Source organism: Eschrichtius robustus, chromosome 10 (assembly GCF_028021215.1).
Source record: "Eschrichtius robustus isolate mEscRob2 chromosome 10, mEscRob2.pri, whole genome shotgun sequence".
Lineage (NCBI taxonomy): Eukaryota > Metazoa > Chordata > Mammalia > Artiodactyla > Eschrichtiidae > Eschrichtius > Eschrichtius robustus.
In genome coordinates, this window is record NC_090833.1 from 23,506,900 (window position 1) to 23,526,133 (window position 19,234).

General features: G+C 39.9%; 1 protein-coding gene across 6 annotated transcripts in view; it reads right to left on the minus strand.

The window, feature by feature from the left end:
• Nucleotides 1–19,234, minus strand: part of PALM2AKAP2 (PALM2 and AKAP2 fusion) — a 489,254-nt gene that overhangs the window by 122,939 nt on the left and 347,081 nt on the right. For all 6 annotated transcript variants that reach the window (XM_068553888.1, XM_068553885.1, XM_068553886.1 and 3 more), the window contains one exon: nucleotides 12,505–12,590. In XM_068553888.1, coding sequence (XP_068409989.1) covers nucleotides 12,505–12,590 — 86 coding nt within the window. The remainder of the gene's footprint in view (nucleotides 1–12,504; nucleotides 12,591–19,234) is intronic.

The following is a 19,234-nucleotide window of genomic DNA, read 5'->3' on the forward strand; positions in this document are numbered from 1 at the left end:
ACCCAATGCAGCCAAAAATAAAATAAATAAAAAATTTAAAAAGGTATTGAATATAGTTCCCTGTGCTATACAGTAGGTCCTTGTTGTTTATCTATTTTATATACAGTAGTGTGTATCTGTTAATCCCAGATTCCCAATTAATCCCTCCCCCCTTTCCACTTTGGTAACCATAAGTTTGTTTTCTGTGTCTGTGAATTTATTTCTGTTTCGTAAATAAGTTCATTTGTTTTATTTTTTTAGGTTCCACATATAAGCAATATCATATGTCTCTGTCAGTCCTGTCATTAAATTTTAATTAAAATAACCTCCCATTTATTAAAGAAATACTCATTGTATGGAAAGCAATAAACTGTGGGCTGTGGAATATTACAGACCTAGGACTGATTCCTGGCTCCACTCTTACAGATTTTGTGACCTTGGGAAAATCACCTTTACAGAGCATGGAACTCTTCAAATAAACAAAACAAGGGTCCCTCTTTCACGGTGCAGTTGTGAGTGTTAAGTGAAATAACATAGTGTCTGACCCTTAGTGAATGCTGGGAAAAAGAAAGGGAGCGAATGGGGAGGGAAGGAATGAGGAAGGAAGTAAGGAAGGAAGGGAAGGAGGAAGGAAAAAGGGAAGAAGAGAGGGAAGTAGAGAAGAAACAAGGGTGAGAAAGAAGAAAATAGGAAGGGTGGGTCAAAGACTATTATAGGATAAGAAAGTTTGATAAAATCCATATGGAGGAAAAAGGTTTATTTTAATAAACTGTCAAATACTATGAAAAATGCTTAGAAACAGGATGCATATTTTTATTTGAAAAAGAAAAAGATTCTTTGCCTCTTTTGCAATGCCTTTTCTCTTAAGAGGGATTTTCCTATGTCACTCAATGGGATAAACTTGGAAATTTTTTTCATATTTGGGTTTTCTTCATATTTTCTTTGTAGGAACCAACATATATAAAACACATTAAGAATAATAAAAATAATAATTCTTACTGGATGAATGTTTGTCTATTTCTCAACTTAAGCTTTTCATTTTCAAAATTTCCAAAGGATTTATTGCCATAAATTTGAAAAATCACCCTCAGAATTTGAACGTGTTTAAATATAGTACCCCACATGTAAGAATATGCAACATAACACTCAATAAGTTTTTTTTTTAACCTAAAAGTTAAGAAATGCTGTATAACAGAAATACACATATCTTAGGAAAAACTAAAAGAAGAAACTGCCCCAAGCTCAGGCATGGTAGGTATAGTGGTCTCCTAATAAATACTGCAGGACATACGTAGGCTGAATTTCTCCAGATTCAAAGAAAGGTCTATTTATTCACTGTCGGCCCAGCTTCCCTTATTTACTGAAGAGCCAGTCTGTTTTTATCATATTCATGAATCACTGCAGTCGAATGATAATGAAATGTAATCAGAATGTTGATAGGATGTAAACCGAAGGGCAAGCCTGAAAAACAACCAAATCTCTGGGATGAAAATCTAATCTTATCCTACCAGGTAAACTGCAGTTTTGCATTTGAAGAACAAATGCAAACAGAACTACATAAAAGCTCTCTTATTGATCGGGCGGGGGGCTGTGAGACCTACTTTATCTGTTTGCATAAGAGCATCACCATTTTGTTCTACCAGGGGAAGCAGTACGACATAGTTGTTAAGAACAAGGGCTGAAAAAAAAAAAAAAAAAAAAAGATCAAGGGCTGCCTGGTTAGATCTGGGCTCTGAGACTCTGCTGTGTGTTTCTTGGACAAGTTACTTAGTGTCTCTGTACCTTTTCTTCCTCTGTAAGTTGCAGATACTCATGGTACCCATCTCATACGGTTGTGTAAGAATTAAATAATACCCTAAGCAAGTGGGCAATGCCTGACACATGGAAAGTTCTCAATAAATGTTAGCTATTATTCTCATTCATTTTTCTAAACTGAAATTCACTAGAAAATTCATCATATTAGAGATCAAAACTCAGTCTCTGAGCATATGGAGAATATGATGACTGATCCATTACCTTACCTTCTAGCCCAGATCCCTTTGGGAGACGGAGTGGGGATTGTGGCTACCGGTACCTTTTTCTTTTTAGAAATATACCTGATAATGTTGAGCTAAAATAAATGTCACATTTCCACTGTCTCATTTCTGAGGAAGAAGCAATTGTTGCAACAGTAATAAGCTCAAGTGACATCAAAACAGCCCAACTCCTGGTGTGTAAATCTCTCAGCACTTTGAAGCCTGTTCTCCCAGCCAGTGGAGCAATCACCTTGCCTGAGCACGTATTCTCCTTTTATATACAACTTACATGTATGTCAGATTTTCTCTGTTAGCTACTAGTTTTCACTGCTACAGAAAAAAGCAAGGAGGAAGGTCACCGAGGATGGGTAGAAGAAAGACACAGAAAAGGAAGGCATTGATAATTTATGAAGAGGAGTGCTAGATGCTCACTTAAACTATCTTAAGTGCTTGTATAATGAAGCAAGATCTTTCTGCCGATGAATCCAACAGATACTTCCGGAGGATTATGCTAAAGATTTATGAGACCTCTGTGATACCGGACTTGTTTCAGGACAAAGCCTTTTGGAAACAGCCACGTGAATAATTTGTTTTTCAGGAATAACTTGTGACCATTCCAAACCCTCCCAGACATTAAGGATAATTTATTCATAAATAAACTAGATAGGCAAACTCTCGCCTAATGGGAACCAGTTGGCAAACTTTCAAGAGCACCAAAGACCGATGGTTCCCGCCGGTGGGTTCTGCGTTTGGATTGCTTGCCTTAGTTTTATGAGAAGTCAGACTTTGGTAACTGCAAATACGCCCTGCTTCAAAGCTAATTAGATTGGGCAGATCATTCATAAGAAGACAGGCTTATCTGCGAAAGGGCTCTGACATACAGGACAGAGACTATTCTAGAGCTCTGTCATCGTTAGTCGCTCCCACCCCTGGAATGCTAGAAATATGCATTGGAGGAAATGCACTGATGTACTCAGGAAATATGTGTGAATGTGTCAGAACTTTTGCTGGGAATATGTAGGCCGGTGTCATCTATTTCAGGAGGTGACCACCCAGAGAGAGGGGAATTTTACTAAGCCATAGACTAGGTAAAAGCACAAGAATATTTCATCAACATTTTAAAACTTGGGATGGTGAGGCTCTCTGCAGGAAATGAAATCACTGATTGATAGCCCAGCTGAAAATGAAAACCCTAGAATAGGCTTCAGAAAAATTATAACATGCCCAGATTGAGGAAAAGTCGTGTTTTTTGTTTTGTTTTGTTTTGTTTTAAGTCAAGAGAAACAAACAAACTGAGGGCAGAATTTCCCATGGTTTCACTTCACAGAGAAACCAGTGAGGTACACATCTTGGCATGGGTCAGGTTTGGAAGGCTTTATTTCTAGGGAAAAAAAAAAAAGTGGATCAGGAGAGATCCATTGATAGGTTATTAGTTTATCGTATAAACTGAACCTGTATATCTGTCTGATTTAAAGCTTAATATAATGAACTTAATATAATATACGGTCATCCTGAAATGAATAAAGTCATAGTAAAGAAAGAAATACAAAACCACAAATAATCTCAGACCACAGCAATCAAATGCATTAAGCTGTTTCCTTTACCTCCTTTGCAATACCCCTCCCTGCCTAGGACTGCCAGACTTAGCAAATTAAAATATAGGATGGCCAGTTAAATTTAAATTTTGGTAACAAATAAACAATTTCTTAGTATGTCCCATGCAATATTTGGCACATACTGATACTAAAAAATTACTTGTTGCTTATCTAAAATTCAAATCTAACTGGGTGTCCAGTGTTTTATCTGGCAAAACTACTTTTGCCCCATCCTAGGAGCTACTCTGCTTTAGCTGATAGTAAAATTAATTTGCATTCATCAACCCCTACGTAGAGAGGTTATAAAGCATCTTTTCACCTGAGTTCCAACACTCACTCTGAGATCTTGGATAATTCATTTCATTTTGCTGAGCCCCAGTCACCACATCTGTAAAATGGGGTGAATAAGAGTTCCTCCTTTGCAGGGCCATTTCGAGGACTATATGAAATGGTACATGTAAGGGCCAAGCACAGTACCCAGCTCATAACAAATGCTCAATCAATATTAGCTATTACTGTCAGCAGGAGGACATGATGAATAAATAAAACAGCAGAGAAGAAGGTACCTGAGATCTTTCATTTGCCAGAATATTCCTTATCTATACATATATAATGAGAGTTATCAATTGTGACTTCATTTATTTCACCTTCACTTTACTTGACACATAGGGAGCAACACATAGGACTAATGATAACCAATACTGAAGCACCATATTATAGTGTACACCAGGGCCTTTCACACCTGATTCCTTGTAATAATACAAAATGCATATTAAAAAAAAATCAAGACAGTGATTCTCCAAGAGAGGGTATGGTGAACATTCAGCCAACAGTTAGTCCTGGAATGCCTCCTACCCCCCACTGTCATCCCCCTTTGAGATCTACCACTCTAAATAGTTTCAAGGACTAAAAAAGTCTGCCATAAAAGAGTTCCTTTGGCAAGGAAGCAAATTTAGAACAATCTTTATGTATGTACCCAATGTAGAAAGGACTTCTGGTCCCAAATGTGTCTTTTTGTCCAGAGCCCCTGCACAAACAATCCTCTATGTCGTCATCGGCAAGTACAAAGGACAACTGGTCAGCACCGCTGGCAACAGGAGGTCCTCAGCAGCACGGCTTTTTAAAGGCAGCTCGCAAAGAAAGCTGTAACCTGTGGCCTCTATTCACCACCGGAAGAGTCTAAATGCTTTTCCCCTTTTGTAACAGAGAACATCTGCCATTCCAGGAGAACAATCCCCCTCCCAGCAGTAAGTTGTACATACTGAGGCAACAACCTCTTTTTATGTGGCTCTCTCGTGTCCTTGGTTAGGAAATGTGCCCCTTTCAAACGGTTTTGCAGCCAGAACCCCCAACTTGCCTAACTGGTACCCATCCTGCTTCTTGCCTAAGCACAACTGAAAAATATTGTATATGTGGTTAAATTAACTAAACAAGGAGGTCATTAGACAGAGGTGGCTCTACTGCCATGGAGACCCCCAACAGCAAACCAAAATTTCAGCTGTTATTGCCCCAAGGTTACAAAATCAAAACACTAAGGAGAAACAATACAAACGGCCAGTGAGGCTTTAAGTTACAGCCAATTGATTACTTGCCTTTCATTGCTTCCACCTTTTCTCTATAAAAGTCTCTCCCCAGCTCCTGTGGGCAGAGTGCTGCTAACCACTTCTGGTTTGGTGCTGCCTAATTTGAATGAGTTTTTGTTCAAATACACTCTTAAAATTCTTACTATGGCTCAGTTTATCTTTTAACAATGTAAATAAGTACAAGACTTCTTTCTGCGAAAAAATCCAAGGTGTGTACTAGAATGTTCTGTGCTCCTTTTTGCAAATACTTAGTTTTTAGTCTCTGTATATAAAACAAGAGGGTAAGGTAAAGACAGCATTTGGGACTTAGTTGGTATATTTGATGAAGATGGCAGCCAAATCACATTATTTCAGACCAAGAGATATTTCTTTTAACATGGATCTTTGTACTTTTAACACGGATTGATGTCGTTTTGTACAGTCATTCAATAAACACAATTCAAGAAAACAATGCAGATCCAAACAGGTGCAGTTGGTGGCTCCAGCTGAATAAAGGCAAGACACTTCCAGGATGTCAGCACTGGGCAGTTTACTCCTCAGAAGAAAGGACGCTCTGTGACCAGCAAATTCCTTTAAGATCTAGTATGAAGTAGCTTCCTAGGAACTTTATTTTGGAAATATAAAGTCCTTAAATGCATGTAAAATGACTGCCTTTCTAGCTTGCCCTGTCCAGAGGTTATTAAAACGCTAGGTTGAGGTTTAGCCATCTTACTTGCTTTCTACTCTTAATAGGATATATTTTAAATCCCCTTGAGAAGACAGCTAGATATTATTACATATAAACTGTGACACTGAAGTGGTTGCCAGGAGCTGAAGGGAGGAGGGGAATGGAGAGTTAGTATTTCATGGGGACAGAGTTACAGTTTGGGATAATGAAAAAGTCCTGGAGATGGATGGTGGTAATGGCTGTAGAACAATACGAATGACATAATGCTACTTAAAAATGGTTAAAAGTGTGATTTTTGTTATGTATATTTTACCACAATAAAAAATATAACACTGATAGGTTAATAACAATGATAAAAAACAAAAAAGCTGAGATGTGAGGGGAAAATAATCAGACAGAAAAGAGAGAGAGAAAGAAAAGAAAGGGAAAGAAATGGAAAGAAAAGAGATTGATGAGACACTCCTATCCCATCCCAGGGCAGTGATGGGGGGATGGCAGTGATCCTAAAGGGGAAAAATGAACTGAGCCCCCTTCCCCCATCATCAAGAAGAGGGTCCCTCACTCAGTAAACAATGACTACACATCTGCAGTAAGAAAATAACAGAACGTACCCCGTACCCTCTTGCACATAAAGGAAACCAAGCCATTGAAAAACTAACTGCATACAAATGGCCAATAAGCAGATGAAAAGATACTCAGCATCACTAGCCAACAGGGAAACGCACATCTAAAGCACAATGAAATGCCACTTGACACCCACTAGGATGGTTATAATCAAAACACAGACAATAGCAAGCATTGATAAGATGTGGAAAAATCAGAGCCCTCATCCACTGCTGCTGGGAGTGTAACATGGTGCAGCTACTTTGGAAAACAATCTGACAGTTCTTCAAACAGTTAAACACAGATTTACCACATGACCCAGCAATTCCACTCCTAGGTTCATATCCACGACAAAAGAAAACATGCGTCCACACAAAGACTTGTGCCTGAATATTCGTAACAGAATTATTCAGAATAGCCAAAAAGGGGAAACAACCTAAAAGTCCATCAACTTGTGAATGGACTAGAAAACAAAGCAAAACTCTGGTATATCCATGAAATGAAATACTACTCAGCATTAAAAGAAATGAAATACTAATAGAGGCTACAACATGGATGGATCTCAAAAACACCATGCTAAGCAAAAGAAGCCAGACACAAAAGACCACACGTCGTATGATTCCATTTACATTAAATGTCCGTAACAGGCAAACCTATAGAGACAGAAAGTAGTGCTTGGGATTGGGGGTGAAATGGAGACAAACTAATAGGACATAATAGGGATCTTACTGGAGTGATGAAAATGTTCTTAAACTGGATTATGGTGATGGTTGGTAAATTTACTAGAAATTATTGTACACTTAAATGTGTGAACTTTATATTATATAAATTATGTACCTCAATTATGTTTAGAAAAAAAAGGAGTGGTAAAAAAAAGAACTGTGATTTAGAGGTTCTAACAAGTGAAAAACAAAACACGGAGGAAAGTAGCATAAGAATAGATAAACAGATATATGTATATGTATAGCTATAGCTGATTCACTTTGTTTCAGGGTGACGTAGGGGATGGATTCTCTTGCTGTGATGCAAACATGTAAAATAAAGATTCTATGACAGAAAAAAAAAGAATAGATAAACAACAGGATCTACCCTATAGCACAGGGAACTATACTCAATATCTTGTAATAACCTATAATGGAAGAGAATCTGAAAAAGAACATATAGATATAGATACCCGAATCACTTTGCTGCACACGTGAAACTAACACAACACTGTAAATCAACTACATTTCAAAAAAAAGAAAGAAAAAAGAAAAGAAAGCATAAAGAGAGGCACAAGAGACAGACCCTCCAGTGAGGACACAGGGAGTAAGTAGGTTTGAGGAAAGGCCAGTGGTCCCCCTTAACTGCAGTCTAGACAGACACTGTCTTCATTTCTTCCTTCATGCATTTGTTCATGCAACAACAATTGACAATTGCACATGACAGGCTACACACTCGGTCAGGAGCTGGGATGCAGGTCCTCACAGAGACGACATTCCCGCAGGGGAGACCGGATCTCATGCAAGGACGCTGATGGTTATTTACGTGCCTGGCTCTGCAGGAGAAGCACTAGGGCCTTTGAGAGCACGTGAAAATACTGGTCAGAAAGGCCTAATATTTGAGCCAGAGACTTGAATATAAATAGGGGTTAGCTGGGCTGGGAGAGAGAGGAAGGAAGAGGAAGAGGAAGGAAGCCTTGAATAAAAGCCATGGGGTTTTAAAAGACATAGCACCTGCCTAAGACAATCTCTGTCTAGACTGCAGTTAAGGGGGATCACTGGTCTTTCCTCAAACCTACTTACTCCCTGTGTTCTCACATGAGGGTCTGTCTCTTGTGCCTCTCTCTTATGCTACTTTCTTTTCTTTTTCTTATAAATTTATTTATTTATTTATTTATTTTTGGCTGCGTTGGGTCTTCGTTGCTTTGCAGCGAGCAGGGGCTACTCCTTGTTGCGGTGCGCGGGCTTCTTATTGCGGTGGCTTCTCTTGTGGAGCACGGGCTCTAGGCGCACGGGTTTCAGTAGTTGTGGCTCGTGGGCTCTAGAGCGCAGGCTCAGTAGTTGTGGTGCATGGGCTTAGTTGCTCCGCGGCATGTGGGATCTTCCCGGACCAGGGATCAAACCCGTGTCCCCTGCATTGTCAGGTGGATTCTTAACCACTGCGCCACCAGGGAAGCCCTGGCTTGCCCTTTTTAAAAGATCATTCTGGTTGCAAGTAGGCTGGGTGCAGAAGGCAAAAATAGGTCCAGAGACAGACATGATGGAAGGTGGGACTAGAAATGAAATTGCAGTTCTGAGCTTTAGTCGGTGTGCAAAAGAAACGGAACCAAAGGGTTTTGAACAGGGAGTCCCCAAGTCCTTTCTCAGACCAGCTGGACAACCAGAGAGCCAAGGGCAGCGGTAGGGCTCCTGTGGCCATACCCCTTACTGCTTTAATGGTATGCTAGACAACATTTTCCCAAACTGACCCCCAAAATCACCAGCACTTGTTAAAAATGCTAATTCTCAAAACCAGATCTTCTGGATCTGAATTTTGAAAGGAGAAGCCTGGGAAGCTATATTTTTTTTAAATACTGCTGCAGATGATTCTCATGGTCAGGCAAGTTTTAGAAAATATTGATCCATACTTTAAAAAAAAATCAATATCTAGACAAGCAGCAAAACAGATTAAAATATAATATAGAAGCTATCCCCAAATATGACTACCCTTTTCTTCTAGTGAATCGTGATTCAGGCTGAAAAAGGTTAATGGTTCTTTCAAAACAAGAACAGGTAAAAACAACTTGTAAAGGCTGAGCATAGTATAATAAGAAAATAGTGATGGATGTGTGTAATATTGGCTTTCAGCCTCTATGGTATTGGCACTGTAGGTATATAATTCTTGGGTAGATCCGAGCATATTGGTTTCCTAGGGCTAGTGTAACAAATTCCCACAAACTCGGTGGCTCACAACAAAAAAAAACTTATTCTCTCACAATTCTAGAGGCCAGAAATCCAAAATCAAGGTATTGGCAGGGCACTGCTTCCTCTGAAGTCTCTAGGGAAGAACACTTCCTTGCCTCTTCCAGCTTCTGGTGTTCTTTGGCTTGGGCTATATGGAACTCCAACCTCTGCCGCTGTCTCTTCTTGTGGCCTTCATCTCTGTGTTACCTCTTCTTCTGTCTCTTATAAGGACATGTGTCATTGGACTTAGGTCCTACCTGGTTAATCCAGGATGATCTCACCTCAAGATTCTTAATTACATCTGCAAAGACCTCTTCTCCAAATAAGGTCATAGTCACAGGTACCAGGGTTTAGGACTTGGACGTATGGTTTTGCGGGGAAGGAAAGGATTCACAATTCAACCTACTACATAGTGATTTTAAATTGTTGAGCAGGCCTACATGATACTCCTACCTGTATCAGTGTATTTAGAGGGTGTTTTTAACATAAATGCTCTTAGTTCAACATTCCTCAGAATGACAGAAGTTCGTTTGTAAATGAATTCATTCATCTGAGTCATGTATATTTTTAGAAGCATGACTCTATCATTTCAAAATAAGACATGGTATTACAAAGCTACATATAGTAGACAAAACCATATTCAGACAACTGACATCACAAAAAAATGTGCCTTTTTCAGAAAGAAAATTTCTAAGCGTGAAGAAAGGTACATCTATCTCAAGAAGAGGAATAGGGAGGAAACCAAAGTATTTTAGTGGTTTCTGCTGATATTCCCCTTAGTAAATGTCAATGAATCAAGTTTTGTTTTGTTTTTTTTTTAAAGAATGCCAAGGCGAGGTGGGTATTGATTGGGCTTTTTTTTTTTTTTTAAGTATTTGTTTATTTATTTATTTATGACTGTGTTTGGTCTTCGTTTCTGTGCGAGGGCTTTCTCTAATTGTGGGAAGCAGGGTCCACTCTTCATCGCGGTGCGCGGGCCTCTCACTATCGCGGCCTCTTTTGTTGCGGAGCACAGGCTCCAGACGCGCAGGCTCAGTAATTGTGGCTCACGGGCCCAGCTGCTCCGCGGCACGTGGGATCTTCCCAGACCAGGGCTCGAACCCGTGTCCCCTGCATTGGCAGGCAGATTCTCAACCACTGCGCCACCAGGGAAGCCCTGAATCAAGTTTTATTATAATTAATGTTTTAACAGAATATTTTGTTTTCCCAGGGCAAAAAACAGGAGTAGCTGATATTACAAGGATATATGAAGTAGCTATTAGAAACAGGAATAGCTGTAGAGGCATGAATATATGATGAGGAATCTGTAGTTAATTTATGAACATCAGGCACTTATAGACACAGAAAAAAATAATACTTTAAGATAGACACAGGGCAGGATGGATACATAAAGCAGTGTGGGGTTGGAAATAGCATGGTACCAAAGGAAAAAAATTGATAATTGCTGCATAATTGGGAAACCTAACAGAAAAGATCTAACCAGAAGCGTTTCCCTAAATTACATCCACCTAGAGGTTTCAAAAATCATTTATTGAGAAGAGACTGGCATTAATAGAGTAACTTAATAATATTTGTAGGAATCTATTGGAGTAGTAAATATATTTGTATTTTGCTTAACTTTTTAAAGTATATAGTGTTCTTTCTTCTGAGTGGGTTCAGTTTTTATGAACTAAAAATCCTCTGTTCTTATAAAACATTCCCAGGTATTCAATAAAAGAAGACAGAAAGAGAGGTTGAGAATGACATCGAAATTGAATAGACCCAAATACAACTTTAGTCAAGGTCCTGGTGCCAAAGAGGAGCACACTGATTAAATAGTAACCTTATAAAACGGGACTTAGGCAAAACTTGTTTGTATCAGAATACACCATTTGCTTTTATATAACAAACTCTGCAGGTACACTAGCAACACATCTCAGAAACTAATTCTTAAAATGATGACAGATCGCAAAATAGCACATCAAAATCCATCAAATTCTACTATCAGCATCCACCCCTCTCTATCCAACATGGCCAAAGATTTCTCAAACTTTGCAAACTTTGCACGAATAGCCAGCAAAACACCAATACATCATTGCAATATATATCATTGCCTTGCAAATTCTGCTAACATAATTACAAGCAAACTTGCAGCACGGGATAATTATTATTTAGATTAGTTGACTCTTTTAACCAATCATGCTACTTTCCCATCTTATAATACATTTCACTGTGGTATGTTTCTTTGCTTTCTCTAACATCTTTAATACAGATATCACAAGTTCAGCCATCACATTACAAAGGAGAGCTTGAATAAATTCATCCTGTATATTCTTTTGTACAACCTCTACTAAAAAACCCAGGAGTGAAATCTCTCTAGTGATATCTCAATATAAAAAAGGACATTACTTTTTGTTTTTCCAAGAAAACTCCATAAGTGGCATTTATTTAAATTCTAATCATTCAAGCAAAAATGTTAGAAAGCCCTCCCACCCCCAGCCTTTGTTAAGTGAAACATAAACAGAATTCCAAGAGAGGAGGACCATTCCTTTCTGTCTATTCCAGTAATATAAGGGAAGTAGTTATGTCTGATATATTTTGCTACAGATTCCTTAATCTAGGCAATGATTACTAATTCATGCATTTAATTTGAACAGTGATAATTAGGTTGATTTCCAGATGACTCATTTTGTAAACCTTTGGCCATTAGCATTCCAGGCAGAGTGGGCCATGTGCTGCCTTCCTGCTGACATCAGTGGAAATCTTGAGTCAAGATCAAAGCTACTTTATGCCTCTCTGACCTTTCTTCACGATGCACAGTGGGGCCTGGGTTTCTCAGCTCAGAATTTTCATATTTGCTTCACTGTCCCCACAGGGTTACCACTTACAGACAATCTACATGTAGATATTCACTGAAGATCCTACAACCGGTCCATTGGAAATCACAAGTCTTGGATTCTAGTTTTCAGGCGGCTTCCTAATCCGGATCCCAAATTTCAGCAAATCTTATTCTGGTTGGCTCACTGAGGCTTCAGTGAATAGAGAGAGAACCCCAGTGGGGTGAGGGGCAGTGCTCATTTTGCCCCCAGAAATCTGCCATACACTCACTTTCCTCTAGAGATGCACTTTGAGAATCACACTAGAGAAAGGATGCCTTACCTTGACAGTCATGTCTGCGCTGGACGTGTCTGTGGCTTTCGAGGTTATCTCATCTCCTGTTAGCAGCACACTCTCCCACCCAACTCCTGAAAAAGAAAAATCAAAATGGTGCCATTTGAGCCAAGTGCGTTCAGCTGGTGTAGAGAGCTACTTCACTGTTTTGCAGCTTCCAAGCCCATGTGACTTGAAAGGAAACCAATGATTATCCATCGTTTAACTGCCTGGCAGTTACCAGGAGAGCTTCCTTTCAGAAGTGTGGTCAGTCAGCACCTCTTGTTTTTATCTAATCTCGAAGTTTGGAGTCATTATCTAAATCCCGTATTTTATAAATAGTGCTATTCCTAGTCCAGAGTGGAGAAGAGGTTAAAATGAACTCCTCCAGAATCCAGGCCTCATACTGAGGTCTTATTTGGAGCTTAAAGTGACCCCCATAACACAGAAATCTGCACATCTGAATCTAATTCAACATCCAATAGAAATGACCCCAGATTATTCACTGTCCTAGATTCTACACAGCTGCTGGAAATAACTGAGAGTTTACACTCACTTTTAAAATCTATATATATTTCTCCCCAAGTCTTAATGCATGTTAGCTCCTTTTTTCTTAAGCTGTCAGACAGGCTCCAAGTGTGGACATCTGGCAAGATACAAGGTTTTGTTCTCTCCAACCCCAACAAAAGAGATCAGGGGCTGGTGTTTGGAAATACCCATGATCACAATACAGTAAAATTACACTAATTTAGATGCAATTATGTGTGTGAATGGAGGTGGAATGGTCTATAATAGTGAAAAGTTTGAAGTAATGACAAGTATATTTTTAAAAAACAATATTGCAAGTAAAGTCATCTTCTTAAAAGCTAAGAAGGTAATACTTAGCAGAGTTTCTCAGGGTCCACTTTAATAAGCAGATACAAATTTTATAATTGGTATAATAACTGCCTACTGGGATATGAGCGCTCAGCTTAAAGTATTGAAAAGATTGTTTCCTTAAACAGACTAAAGCTGTGTAATATTAATTTACATTATTGATTTTCTTGAATAATTTTCTCTAAGGGTAACTTGAGGGCAATATTCATGCCAGACCTGTGTGTATCACCCAACTCCAAATTTCAACTGTCTAGCATTATGTTAAATGAGGACTGGCACATTTTCCTGTTTGCCACATAGTAAATATTTTAGGCTCTGAGGTCCGACCACTTCTGTTGCAGCTTCTCAAGCTGCCATTATAGAGAGAAAGCAGCCAAGATAACATAAAAACAAATGGACATAGCTGGGTTCCAATAAAACTTTATTTACAAAAACAGGTGCTGGGCTGTTTTGGCTCCTGAGACGTGCTTTACCAGCCTCTGTGCTAAACCAAGAAACCAGAGATGTGTCCAGAAAAGACTGTGACACTTCAGCATTTTTCTAAGGATCAACTGGATAAATCGGGTGGTGAAACTATAACAATTGTTTGCAATTACATGACACTTTAAATAAACTAATATGAGATTAATTAAATGTTAATACATTAGCACTGGTTGCATTGCCTTGTTTTATATTCTGAATCCTTGAGAGCCTCATTTCACAGGAAATATGCACAATGGATTACTCAAGGTCCATGGGCTATAATTTATTGCAAAGTGCAAATAATTGTCTCTCACTGGGTTGTAAAAATTGGGTCAGAGAAGTTTGATGACTTGCCCTACAATTTCCTCTCAGGGAAGTTGTGGGCTTTGTCTTAAATGCACGTTTCTGGAAAGAAATCTTTGCTCCCACATGAATAGATTATTTCCCAGACACATCTTGCATTTAACTGAAGCCCCTCCTGGTTTAAGCCACTGTTAGTGCCTGTTGGATCTGGCTGGCAGAGACATACAGATGTTGGGCATGATGGACAAACATATGATATTTAATTATGGAATAATTTGAATCATTGTTCAGCAAATATTCAGCCCCCTTCTCTCCCACTGTGGGAGAAACTGTCTTCCCTGTCCTACTGATGTTTGCTTTGACCAATGGGATTTTAGTGGATATCATGCAAGCAAAGGTTTGAAATGGGTTTGTGTGGTGATGTTTGCCCTCTTGCACTTCTGCTATAGCATGAGAAGGACATGTCCCAGTTGGCCTGCAAGGAAATGAGAGTCATGGGGAGCAGACTTGGACCCAATCCACACCTTGCAGCTAAGCCAAGTGTAGATCAGCCAACCCCTAGCCCAACTGCATATGCATGACAATAAAAGTGACTGAGTTTGGGGATGATTTGTCAAGCAACATTATTGTAACAATAGCTAATAGATGCAATCTATAATGAAAATCATAGATGAAAATCATTTTGGATAAAGTATTTCATTTTTAACTATGCAAATATAATTCCCTGTGTTGCATAAAATTCATTTACAAGTATTAATTCCCATCTCTCTATATATATTATATCCCACTTTGGGAAGAATCTTTTCTCTGCTATAATCATTCCTTTCATAAGCAATACTATCTTTATGAAAGGATATATAGCCATAAGAAAGAGCTATGAGACATAAATATATATGTATTCTCAGAATTTTAGCCTGCAATCAAGAAACCACTTCAGAATTCATGGCAAGAGTGAGAGAAAATGGATATAACATTTCAACTTAAAAATGTTATTAATCCTGATATTAAGTTGTGAGGACAGAAAAATGTTATTTTAAAAGAGAGAAGCAAAATTCCTTCCAGGTAGAAAGCTGTTTTTGGAGAACAAAGCAACTTTACGAGCCATTTGAGTATGAAAACGTGGAAGGAAAAGAAAAATGGAACAGGTCCATTTAGAAGAAAGAGAGTAGCTGAAAAATGCTGGAACAAGAGTTGGCAGTAAGAAATTCCCAGGGGGTGATAAAAAGGACTTTCGAGAACAGTGATGTTTTAAAAATCAATCTTAAATTATTCATCGTGCTGTGTCAGGATGTAATTCTCCCCTTACTCTCATACCTTCAGAGAAGATCTGTCTTACACCATTGTCTTCTATTGGTGTTGTTGACTGGAAATTAATAAGGTCCCACATCTGGACCTCAGGGTAGAGAGAAGAGAGCAGCCATCTGTACATGGGAGCTCCCTGCAAAAGTGGAGTCTGAGAAGGACATGATAATAAGACTCTTGGAGAGGGTACTAGACCCGCACACTATACCTGATAGGGCTACAGGTCAATTTTCTTTGATAACCAATGTACAAGAGATCCTCCCATTTTGCAGACTTGAAGATGCAAGATGACTGACATGTCTTTATTGAATGATGCTTAAACATGTAAAAAAGCCACTTCCATTTCCAAAATAGTGATTGCACCACACGTGGGTAGGGGGGTAGTTTAGATTGCTTGTTTGAGATTCCTTCAGTGCTAGGATTTTATCAACAACTTTCAATGTTGATTTTATCAACATATATATATATATATAATTTGATATATAATATAGAATATATATATTTCACATATATTTCTACCTACTGTACTTTCAAATAACCACTTTTATATCCCCCCTTCTCCCTTTGCTCAACCTCTTATTTATAAATTTTTTGAGAAACTATATTTTATATTATTTCTACAATCCCTAGCAATACTACTACTATTTTAATTACATTTTTAAAAGACTGGGTCAAACCTTCAGGAAAAAATAACTTCTTTCTCCAAGAAGAAAATAAGTTTGCATTTCCCTGTAGTGGAAAAATTGAGACCCGTCTACTTGTAGCTGAGGGATGCTTATGAATACTCCATCGGGGACAGTTTTATAAAGATCTTGCAGGAATAAATCAAATCCACCATGAACTTGTCACTGTTGCTTTTTATACACCTCCTTACTTAGCTGCACAGTCAGATAAATACGTCCCTTTGCCCAAGCTTCCAGCTCCCTGGCGCCCATATCCCTGGGTCTCTGTTCCCAGGGCACAATCTGATGATTGGCTTGGCCACTCTCTCTATTGATTTCTGTTGGGAATAATATGTGTGTGGTTGACAGGGCAGTGCAAGCAAAAGGAAGGAGGCTGGGCTCAACCCTGGCTGGAGAAGCCAGGGGCATACCTGAGGACCAGGAGGGAGAGGGTTTGAGCTGGCAGCAGGTAGCCACGAGGTCTTGAGCAGAGTAAACTATAGGCAAAATGGTTCTGTGTGTTTGAACAAAGGGAGACAGGACTAGACTGAAGAGTGGAGAGGGCGAGCAAGCTAAGGAGGCTTGGTGGGGAAGCAACTGATGGCATCCCAGGAAACACTGGGTGACTTCCTTAGTTCTGATCCTGGCTAGTACTAAACATAAATAAAAATTAAGCGTCCAAGGCTTAGAGGGAGAGGGTAGAACTGCACGGGAGGGTGCTAGTTGTACCCAGACCCCCTGGAATCACCATGTGTCACGAGGTGAAAGCAGATTAAGAAAGAGAGGAAGACAAGTCAGCATGGACTCTTACGTGCAAGAGAATGGACCTTTGCTCTAGCCCATCTGTCCACACAGATTCTAGATAGATCGTTGGACAAAGTGGGTGGCCGAGGTGGTCATTAGTGCTGTTCACCAAATGCTCCTGGTTCCTTCCTCTTGTGGACACATAACAGGATTTCACTTCCTGGCCTTCTTATAGAGTTGGTGAGGTCATGTGACTAGCTCTGGCTGATGAGTGTGGGCAGCAGTAGCATTGATCACTTCCGGCCGGAGCATTTAACTGCTGATGCAGGACCCTCCAGAGTACCCTTCCCCTCCACCACGGTGAATGGCAATGTTCTAGACAGTGGCACTTCTACTGGCCTAAGGCCCAGCCGAGAGGGTAACACAAAGCACAGACACAGCCAGCCCACAATGGCCATGTAACATGAATGAGAACTAAACCTTTATTATGTTAAGCCAAAGGATTGGGGCTGTTTATTACAGCAGCATAACATAGCCCAGACTTAAGAAAGGAAGGAGCCCTTCCAGACCCGCCATCCCCATCAACCTCCAGTTCCCATTACAGAGAGTTCATCGGACAAATCTGTATCTATCTTCTAAATAAATTCTACCATTTAAATACCGTCTCCTCAACCAGGTTCTAATCGCCCATACTTTCTACTTCCTTGGGGGCCACTCTCTGATTCCACTGTGCCCCAGTGCTTATTGCACAGGTCGGTTGCATCTCATAAAGGATTTAGGTTCTAAAGACAAAAGGCACAAACCTGCATGATCAAAACTGCCCTTGAGATATTCCAGCTCTGTCATATCATGTGCTTATGGGAATCAAGATTCTCAGTGTAGAAAAAGATACAGATGTAATATAGAAAAAGTTCAGTAAAGCCATGTATATGAATTGGAAATACCAGAATAAACACGAGATGACTTGTATTTAAAAATTAGGGACTTCCCTGGTGAGGCAGTGGTTAAGAATCCGCCTGCCAATATAGGGGACACGGGTTTGAGCCCTGGTCTGGGAAGATCCCACATGCCGCGGAGCAACTAAGCCCATGCGCCATAACTACTGAACCTGTGCTCTAGAGCCCACGAGCCACAACTACTGAAGCCCATGCGCCTAGTGCTCCGCAACAAGAGAAGCCACCACAATGAGAAGCCCACATGCAGCAACGAAGACCCAACACAGCCACAAATAAATAAATAAATAATAAAAATTAAAATTAAATGTGTGTATGGATACATGTAAAAAAAAAAAAAAACCGCCCTTGGAAATTCCTTAAATCTCCCATACTGTCCAATTAGCACCGTACTTTAGAAAGCCCAACAGAACCACTTTTGCTCCAGCTTTGGAATGGACCATTTCTCCTGTTAAGTACCAGATGATGCTGTTGGCTTGTACAAAGGATCATGTCGTACAAAAAAATACAGATCTTGAAACTAGGATTTCTCTGTGTTTGAAGATGCTGAGAATATGAGAGATAGAAGGAGCTGAGGCTGACAGCAGGAACAGCAGATGAATACCTCCCTTGTCATCCTCCCACTGGGGTGTATGATCGAGAGTGCTTTTAGCCAAAGGTAATCAAAAGCCTATTTAGAAAAGGCTTAAACAACAGAGGATAGACTGGCTCATGTCACAAGAAGTCCCAAGGTAGTTTGGTACCAGAGGTGGTTAATTCAATGGCTCCATGGCCTCACGGCCTTAGTCTGACCTCTTTGCAATGCTCTTGCCTTTCCTCTGGGGTCCCAAGATGGACACAGTAGTTCCATGTGTCATGGAAACATCCAGAAGCACAAGAAGGGAGGAGTTAATATGTCTTCCACAAAAGCACCCTCTCCTCACACACCCAAGCCGACCCCCAAAGTCTCACTGGTCAGAAACAGAGCATAAGTCTATTCCTAACCCAATCATGGAAAAAGGGAATGGAATTATCAAAATTGGCTTGGAGCTAATTAATCAAGATTTACCCTCTGGGTCGGTGAGGGTCTCAGCCTTCTCTGAGCACATGGCCACCTGGAGGGTAAACAGAGGAACAAAACAAGATCTCGGCAGGCAAAAAAGGGGACAGGTTGATGGCTGTCAGACAAGCACCAGGAGGGTCTGTCACAAGAGGACGTGCACATAGACCGGAATAGCAGGCAGGATCCCTGACAGTTTTAAATTTTCTATTTTTCCTCTTCCTCTCATTATTTTAGGTAGAAATACACAGTCAAATTCATATAAGTTAAATACACAGATGATGCCGGGACTCAGCCCTGCCTTCCAGCGCCAGCTCCTTAGGGTGATGGTGGCTTAGCCCTAGAGTGATGTTTCCACCTCCTCCCTCCGCTGTGAACTCAGCCTTGATCATTAGCCC